Raw genomic sequence first — 9,504 nt, 5'->3', positions numbered from 1 at the left:
CAAAAAAAAAAACACTTACAATTTAGAAACCCAATTGCCTTAAAAAAGAAGTTGACAGACCTGATTAAATATTTTATAATAGTTTGGAGACCTCTGCTGCCTTTATATCAATGATTTAGATTGTTAAATGCATTAGAAAGTACTTCATAGAGATTTCAAGTGTTCAGCCCCTCGTGATTGTTGATTTTCCAGCGAAATGTACAGGATGACAAATTGAGCAACCGCATCAAGGAGGAGAGAACTCAGCAAACCATGTGTCATTAGGAATAATATAGAACTTAATAACAATGAAGATTAAATGAAGGCGAAATTCAGGGTCATATTTCACAAATATCTAAATGTGACGGTATACAATCTAACTATCTCATGGTGCCTGGGCGGCAACGCGGTGTGGCCTGCCTGAATGGCAGCTACCCCTTCTTCCCCCTCCGTTTCATTTACTTTATTTTTCCTATTTTAATTTGTCAACATACGCCAAAATTTAGGTGCCAGCAGAACTTAAATAAAATGTTCTGCTTCTGCGTGTTATGTGGACCTAACAATGTAAAGTGTGATAAATAAAGAGTTGGGTAAGAGAAAAGGAATCTTGATGTTACGGAGGTTTGGCTTGAGGTGTCTATGTTTTCATTTCCAGTTCTGACGACCCATGTAGACCGAAACCTGCTAGCGTAGTTAGGAGTGCAAGCACCGTCTTGCTGCAAGTGCAGAGTTCGCCAAGCCGAACCAAGACTCCTTCTATAGCTATCCCATTGTACAAACTTATCACTAATGAGCCCGCTCAAAATAATTCTCACATCTTACACGCACAACACAGAGGCCGCACTCCAAAAAATATAAACCACACCTTTGAGTTTTTACCAATTAAGGGTCATTTAGACACCTTGTCTTACTCTCCGGTACAATTAATTTTTTCTCTATGTACAACCACTTCTCGCATGTTTGCAAATGGGTTTGCCACTCTCACTGATACCTAGGATCATCACTCAAAAGACTATTACCTAACTTACAAAAGAGATAGACTTAAACACCTCAAGTACAAGTTTCAATTTCTCTTGTTTCTCACACTGGTCGACATGCCATCTTCTGTCCGATTTTTCTCCTATTTATAAGCTCCCACATGTAAATGGTGCACTTGAATATCTTAGCCATCATATCCATCCGCATGTCAGACGAAAACCTTGGCAAAATTCCTCGCAAAACATGTGTAGAAACTTTTCTCAATTTAGGCTGTCGAGTAAATCTTTCATTGCCCGAGCTGACCTTGACGAAGCATAAAGTTACTTAGGAGCATACATTTTATCAAGAAAAATGAAAAAAGAAAAAGCTGAGAAATTTTCACACTCTTACTTTTATGAAGCATAGCTTTTGATTCAGGTGGAGTTACGGGTCTCATAAGTACAATCTGAAAAACTCATCTAGAGCTTGAGGCCATTTTCGGCTTAAATCCACTTTTCGGCATGTTTAAGGCTATTTTTGCAAATTATCACTGTATCTTTTTATTATTTCGATCGTTTAATTGATTAGTAAGTTCAATTGAGAAATCAAATATTTTTCTACCTTGAAATGAAATGTATCAGATGTAAACAGTTTGGACCGGGCTTTCGGTTTTATTTGCACCCCGTAAATGGCCCAGTCCCAATCCATGAACTCTTTACTTTGTTTGTCTCCAGAGCTTTGAGTGAAATTCTTCACTTTTCCCAGGTTCAAGGAGAGGCCACATTTTGACCAGAGTCGTCTGTGATCTCGTTTTTAATTTCTCTTTCCAATACCCAACGCCAAATTTCAACACGCGTGTCGTCTCTCTCTCTCTCTCTCTCTCTCTCTCTCTCTCTCTCTCTCTCTCTCTCTCTCTGTTTCTTTCTTTTCCTTCGATATGTTCAGTCTTCCAGGAGTGACCATGCATGCAGGGGCATGGTACTGAAACCCCTCAGGATGGGCGTTACGTGAGAGACTTGTTTCCTTCCTATCACTCCAAGAAACCCCTCAAGAAACTGCTTCGAGTTCCGTCTTCGATGACCCATCTCCTCAATCTCTCTCTTCGCGCGTTGTGTTCGATCGGCCCCTGCATTTCCCGCCCTTCGAATCTTCCGAAATTCGCGTGACGGCGATCTCCCTCCAATCGAACCCCGGATTCCACCACCCACTTCGCGTTTCTTGCAAATTTTTGAGCTTCCGAATGCTCTGAGGACCCGTTATGCCTCCATTCTTGTCGACCTGTAAGTTGGTGGGATCGATCGTGACGTGCAAAAATGGGAACCTGCATTTGATTAAGCCTGCTTCGAGCTATCAACAGCTTCAGAATTGCTATCAGACGCGATGTTTGGGATGCATTGCTGGTGTGAAAGCCCCTTCTATTCACAGACCGTCTGATGCAACCACGGACCTTTGAATTCTACAGGATGATGTTAAGCCAGACCTCATAACTTAGTAATTTATCCTTTTCTTTCAGTGTCGTTTGCATGCTTTACTATTTGAAATTCCATTAGTGTTTATCTCTGATATCGTGAATGGTCAATGTGTGAATCTGTGGGTGTTATTCATTTTCGCACTAATAAGTTCTCTCCTTGTCGTCATTGCTCTAATGCGATACGTTCGTTTTTAACAAAAACAGCAAATTTTGGTGTTTCCTGTGCTTAACAGGTATTCTCCAGTGCAGTTATTTGATGTTGTTGCAGCTGTTGATTTGTATCAAGATTTGGTCCCCTGGTATCAGCGCTTGGAGATACTAAAGAGTCATCCTCATGGATCATTTGATGCAGAGCTTGACATTGGTTTCAAATTTTTAGTAAAAAGTTATGTTTCTCATGTAGAGTTGAATCATGTTTCCTTGTGTCTCTGCCTGGATGATTATGCCTGGTCAACCTACCTCCTGTTTCTTTTTATTTCTCATTTGGTCATTCCTCTGCCCCATCACTACAATAAAATTGATGGAACCTGCTCTTCTTGTATGTTGAATTCCATTGTCTAATCAAACTTTAGTTCATCGTGTTAGAGTAATTAATTATTAAACCACACCTTCATCTAACAGTTTAAACTTTTAGAACAGTTGGCAGTGGTCCCACAAAATCTCACAATCAGCATCAGGTAGGTATTGAAAGCATGGTGCTTGAGCAGCTGCGTATGTACAAATACATGAATTTGGACACTTAATGGTGTCCAACTTCAATTTGTTTGTATGTCTTCCCATTGAAATAGATTATAATATGTTCATTTTGAGATCATGACTTTGTAATGTCTTAAGGAGCCTTTTTAATGTATTCTCGACGCTATATGTCCTCTAATGTTATACTCATGACTGAAGAATGCATCTACAAATGATGGGTGCAATCGACTGTTAATGGGACCTTAATTTGGCTGGTTACTTAATGTCTCCGTTGAACTGAAAATCATCCGCCAACACTTTGATTTGACAATGGCTTCCCTTTTGGCAGGTCGCCTCCATGTTTTTCAGCGGAGTAGTCTCTAAATTTGCTGGTTCATTCAATGAACGCAGCTGTTTGATATATGGACCGGGGATCCCCGTTCAGGAAGATGCTTATGAGCAGAGGGCTTAAAAGCATGGTTCCAGGTCTCGGCACATAGGACATTGGAGGGACGTCGTTGCGTTATAAATTCTGGTGAAATTAATAAACTGACCTTCAGAGAGTTGTTTGCCTTGCGGGTCTCTCATAGTCTGTTTATAAATGTAACTGTGATTCTTCTCTTTAGATTCTTTTGGATGTTAAAAGGAGCTGTTAGCTGGTCAATGTAGGCCTCACTCTCGCAGTGTTCCTAGCAAAACATCTTTGTACCACTTTTGCTATTGCTCATCATTGATTGGTGTCGGGACTCCTTCATGCTGAATACATGAGTATGACTTCCTCCCCACTGAAAAGTTGCAATTAACTTATAATCTCCCTGCATCGGATGAAACTTCCCACACAAGATTAGGTCCCATACTGTAATAATGTTTGGAAAGCTGATATAGGACTGTACTTCTTTCCCTAGAAATCCCTTCATGTGCATGAAACAGTAACGGATTTCGGGCTTCAAATCCTTCTTAATAGACACAGTAACTACAAGTCAACCATCTGCAGACATGTGAAGCCGTTCCTTTTTTTCCTCTGGGAAGTTGGGAATGTACCATACCCAGTCGATGCTGCTGGCAAATGCATTTGCGATAGTAAGGGTAAATGTTGTAAATCTGATCCGATCACGATGTTTTCATCATCAAATTTAGGACAGAACAAGATTCTTGTTCATGATAAGTGAAAGTTTGTAGAATTTTTCTCATGATTGTGTCATGTCAAATTTAGGTCTTATTCAAACACAAAACATTTATTGAACATATAATATAATTCAAAAAGTTTACCCTATTCAAACTAGAAATCTTATACAAGAATGTATTCCAATATGTTTTTTTTGGTCAGAAAATGTATTCCAATGTTGATACATATATTAACATGTTTAAATATCCATGCATGTGTCGATCAATACGAGGTTGCATTGTATTCTTTTGTTGAAACTATGACGAAAAAGTTGTTAGTTACCGCATAATGTCTGTTGATACCTAAATTTTTCATTCAAAAGGTTTTCATTGCATGTTATAAAATCTATGAATTGAATTCAACGATATTGTCGAAATCCAATTCCTAACCAAAAGCATCATTGCCTAAAATTTTTGCATTCGCGATTCTCACGATAGCAAAAAACTAGTGGCGTCATGATTTTAGGGTTATTACCACCTAGCATCGCAAAATGAGCTTTCCCGACATTGTTGACATTCACCGGTAACTTTTTTTGTTTGTTGATTTTGCTAGTATTCTTTTTTTCTATCATTTTATAATATTCATTTATTTATTAAATATCTGCTATTAACTTTTTGTGATGATTGGATAACTTATCAATGGACACTTTAGAACAAGTTAGAAATACATAAAAAAAATTATCTAATTAGAGTTATCTCTAATTATATAATTAATCAAAAGTGTCATTTGTAATTACTATTTTAGTCATAGTTACGTACGATAATTTTTATATTTGAATCATGCAAAACCCTTGGTCAAAGTCACACCCAAATATCATAATCGATGTCCTCTTCTCACGCTCAAAATCCAACAACACTTTCGACTCCAACATGCAAAAGGATTCGGATTTGAAGAAGGCGGTCACAAAATCCAATTCTGACTTTCTATATACAGCCAGACTTCTCCGCACATCGATTTCGTCCATGTTCTGAAACTCTAAACAAATTTTAACAGATATTATGAAACGGTTTCTGCAACGCGGGGCATATGCTAGCTTAATACATATACAGAATGAGGAATGACAATCAACTGTCACCTTCTAATGAAGACACATGATTGACTCTGCATTCCGCTACACATTTTACATGTATGTTTGCACTACCATCAGCAAAGCTAAATATTTAAGACGAGAGATTAAGAAATTATCATATCACCCTCGGTAGCTCATCCTCTTCATGTAAACCCAATGCAAAGAGTTTTCGCCTAATCTTTTGCAGCTGATTTGCAACGCCGCTTATGCTCATCCGACTTCCAGGCACTTCATTGGAACAAGTGACTCCAATATTATATAACATAACCAAACACTCTTGAAATATGTCATCGCCTTCGGGACGCCAATGCTGATGACTATTGTGGTCGAAACTACTCTCCCTTTCCAGAAGCAGAGTGTGATCCGTAATTTCCAATGCTTGTTCAGGCAAAGTCGTTGCGACGAAACTATGGAGAGTCAAATTATCTCCGAATCTGTCGTCGGTGGGACTCAATCCTGTGAACATCTCTAGTAAGAGGATGCCGTAACTGTAGACGTCGCCTTCTCTCGAGACCTCGCATCCCATTACATATTCTGCCATGCATTTAGATCATAGTGCAAATGAAATTGGGAGTGCCGATCATCAGAAAGAACGTGGAGCTCATATCATTATAGTAGAAAGTAGAGAGATTACCTGGTGGAGCATAACCAATTGTCCCTCTTAGACCTACAGAGCTCATCTGATGAGCTACAGTATCAAGGGACGATCCAAGGAGGAACTTCGCTAAACCAAAGTCTCCCACATGCGCGACCATCTGAGCATCTAAGAGGACATTGCTTGGCTTTAGATCACAATGACTGATGGGAATGTGGCACTGGTGGTGAAGATAACCGAATGCAGAAGCAACATCAATAGCAATATTTATCCTTTGAATGAAATTTAGTTTTTTCGAAGGCTCGTTTCCATGAGATGGCGTTGCTTTTGGGTGTAACCACTGTTCCAGGCTTCCATTGTCCATGAAGTCATATACTATGGCCCTAAAATCATTTCCTTGATAATCAACACCCGAGCAAACTGTCAATATCTTCAAAAGATTTCGATGTCTAATGTTCTTTAGTACCTCACACTCAACTATGAAGCTCTTCAAAGCACCGCGACCCACCAAATGAAGCACTTTCACTGCAACGGCAGTCCCATTGTCCTCAAGTACCCCCTTGTAAACAGAACCAAAACTTCCAACACCAACCAGATTGGTCGAAGAAAAACCATTGGTTGCTTTTAGGAGTGTTCCATAAGATACTCTTGGACATAAAACATCAACAGAACTTGAAACCGGTTCTTGTACTTGTTTCTTCCACCAACAGAGATATAGCATAGCAAGAACAAGAGCAATTCCAAGAAGGCCACAAATAACAACAGCCGACAATCTCCATCCATGATGGACTTTTCTACTCTTGGAGCTACTGGAGATGCATTTAGGAAGCTGAAATTCTGGCAATCCACCGCAAAGCTTAGCATTTCCAATAATAGAAGTAGAGGTAGCATTCTCAAAGACTCCTTCACGCGGCAGCATGCCTTGAAAGTTATTGTAAGACAAATTCAGGACTTTCAAAGAACGAAATACCTCGAAGAACTGTGGAATCTCCCCAGAAAAATTATTGTGTGAAAGATCCAGTTCTTCAATGCCTCTTAACGATCTCATCGATTGAGGAATGGACCCGTGGAAGGAATTGCCGCCCATTCTCAATGATACCAATGCAACGCAATCACCTAAACTATTTGGAATTTCACCTCCTAACATATTTTCGGAGATGTCCAATGCGGTCAAAAATGTCAAGCTGCCTACTTCCATGGGTAGAACTCCTGTCAGACGGTTATGAGACAAGTCCAAAAGCCTTGTAAGTGATGAAATACCCATAATTTGTGGGGGTATGGTACCACTGAGATTGTTACTAGACAGATCAAGTTTGTTCAAAAAGTGGCAGTTAGATAGTGCTGAAGGGATTTGATCTTGAAAGTTGTTTCCACTCAAATATAGTGCAGTCAACTTGGTTAGATTTCCTAGAGAAGACGGGATTCTCCCTCCCAAGAAGTTATCACCTAACTCCAGCAAGGATAAATTTCGTAGGTTTCCCAAATTCGATGGGAGAAAACCTAAAAGCTTATTTCTGTCCATAAGCAATGCTTCAAGGTTCTCAAGGTTTTCAATCTGTCTAGGAATTTCTCCATATAGTATGTTCCAACTCACATCAAATATTGTGAGGGTGGTGGATAAGTTACCTATGCATTTGGGCAGCATTCCGCTGAAACTGTTCCTAAAGATAGACAATACATCTAACGTTGTGGCGTTTGTCAGTGAGCAAACGAAGTTCAAGTCATCGGGTTTTTCAAGCCCGAGCTGATTTTCGAAAATGGTGAACCATTGAAGCTCGTGCAGATTTTCCAAAGAAGGCACTTGACCTGAAAGTTTGTTCGTTGCAAGTTCAAGTACCTCTAGCTTTGAGCAATTTGATATTGACGGAGGAACCTGTCCCTCAAATAGGTTCCCGGCAATGGTAAAAAACTGAAGATTTGGAAGTGTAAAGCCCATGTATGAAGGAAGACTCCCTCGAATTTGGTTGAATCCTACATCGAAGGTAGTTAAAGAAGAGAGATTCAGAAGTCCAGTTGGAAATGGACCGGACAGTATGTTTTCTCCCACAGAAAAGTATTGTAAGTTTAGCAGGTGGCCTAGGGCTATAGGAATGCTCCCACCCAAGTAATTTTCCATAAGAGAAAGCCACTCTAGTGAAGATAAGTTCCCAATGGAGGAAGGCACACTTCCAGATAGATTATTTCTATCTAAAGAAAAAATCCGTAGATTCGATAATGAACCGACTTGTGTAGGAATTTTTCCGATTAGTTGGTTGTGTCTAAGAATGAGGCTGACAAGGTCAGAGCAAGCTGTTATGTTTTCAGGAATCTCACCCACCAATGAATTGTACTCCAGTTGTAGGATTCGTAGGTGGCTCAACCGGCTGATTTGCGGAGGGATTTCACGATCGAAACTGTTGTTTCCGAGCCGAAATTCTCTCAAGAAGCTGAGGTTCCCAATATGAGGAGAGATCGACCCATAGAGTTTCTGCGATCGCAAGTCCAGTGCCGTGATCCTTTGGTGCTTGCGACCGCATGTGACACCATACCACTGGCAGAACCCCATGCTATCATTCCATGAGCTGAGCACGCTGAGAGGATCCTCAGTTATTCCAGCCTTAAATGCGAGTAGAGAGAGTTTGTCGGTTTCGTTTGTGGTAGAGGAGACTTGGGTAAAGCACAACGCTAGAATGATACCAACTAGGAAATGGCATGATTGAAACTCTGGAAAGCTAATGCTTCGAGGTTCCATAACTTGAAAACTGAGAAGAAACAAGAGAAATTGGTACGTGCTAACTCAACTGGACATGAAGAGATTTATAAATTATAAGGAGGTGGCCCTTTTTGAGGGGGCAGCTAAGTGAAGGAGACCTGTCAACCATCAATCACGGACTTGTTGACTCTACGGAATGTGGCTCCTAATGCTCATTGCGTGAACCGCACTCTTTGATTCCATGGAACACGCATGCCTCTGAACCAAACATAACGTTAGTTCGTAGCAGGATGTTGCGTAATTCAAGTCCTATCTCGTAAGCATCACAAGTTTAAAATGTTGTATTCTTGTATATAGTACTTCGAATAACTGGTAACGATAAAGTCACGTACGAATTGAAAAGGGGCAAAAAGACAAGGGAAAGGGGCATGAACGGGCGACGCCTTGGGCTCGTTTTATATAGGTCCAGTGGACAAGCGGATATGAAAAGGAGCGACATGTGCTGAGAATGATACCTTGACCAAAATAAGAGTAATCATTCGTGTAATGAGAAGATATCAGCCATCGATCATTGACTCGTCGACTCCGCAGAAGGATTCGTAGCGCTCATTGCAAAAAATTGCAACTTTTTTTCCATGTAAGCAACAGAATGCAAAACGTATATCTCGAGGAAGTCGAGCAACTACAAAAGTGGTCCAGATGTTGGCATACACACCACAGGTCCTTTGAATTGTGCCTATACAAGTCCGTAATCGGGGATGGATGATGGACGCATCTAGATGGCTTTCCAGCTGTTCACTTGAAGTCAACCAATTCCCACAAAGTCCAGAAGTCCCCCACTTTGGAAAATGAAACTGATTATCAAGCGTGATTGATTGGCGGGTCATTCCGGAAGACTGAT

At 40.3% G+C, this 9,504-nt stretch overlaps 1 protein-coding gene across 1 annotated transcript; it reads right to left on the bottom strand.

The window, feature by feature from the left end:
• Positions 1-5,431: 5,431 nt before the first annotated feature.
• Positions 5,432-8,456, bottom strand: LOC115680864 (probable LRR receptor-like serine/threonine-protein kinase At3g47570). Its single transcript, XM_030604709.2, has 2 exons — positions 5,951-8,456; positions 5,432-5,850 (listed from the first exon to the last, which is right to left on the bottom strand). The coding sequence occupies exons 1-2, from the start codon at positions 8,454-8,456 to the stop codon at positions 5,432-5,434; spliced, it is 2,925 nt and encodes a 974-aa protein (XP_030460569.2).
• Between the last annotated feature and the right edge of the window lie 1,048 nt (positions 8,457-9,504).

This window comes from Syzygium oleosum, unplaced genomic scaffold (assembly GCF_021117445.2).
Source record: "Syzygium oleosum isolate NSW1041296 unplaced genomic scaffold, Sole_v2.1 Sole_v2.05, whole genome shotgun sequence".
Lineage (NCBI taxonomy): Eukaryota > Viridiplantae > Streptophyta > Magnoliopsida > Myrtales > Myrtaceae > Syzygium > Syzygium oleosum.
Note: the sequence above shows the minus strand (reverse complement) of the source record. Positions and strands in the feature narration are given on the sequence as shown.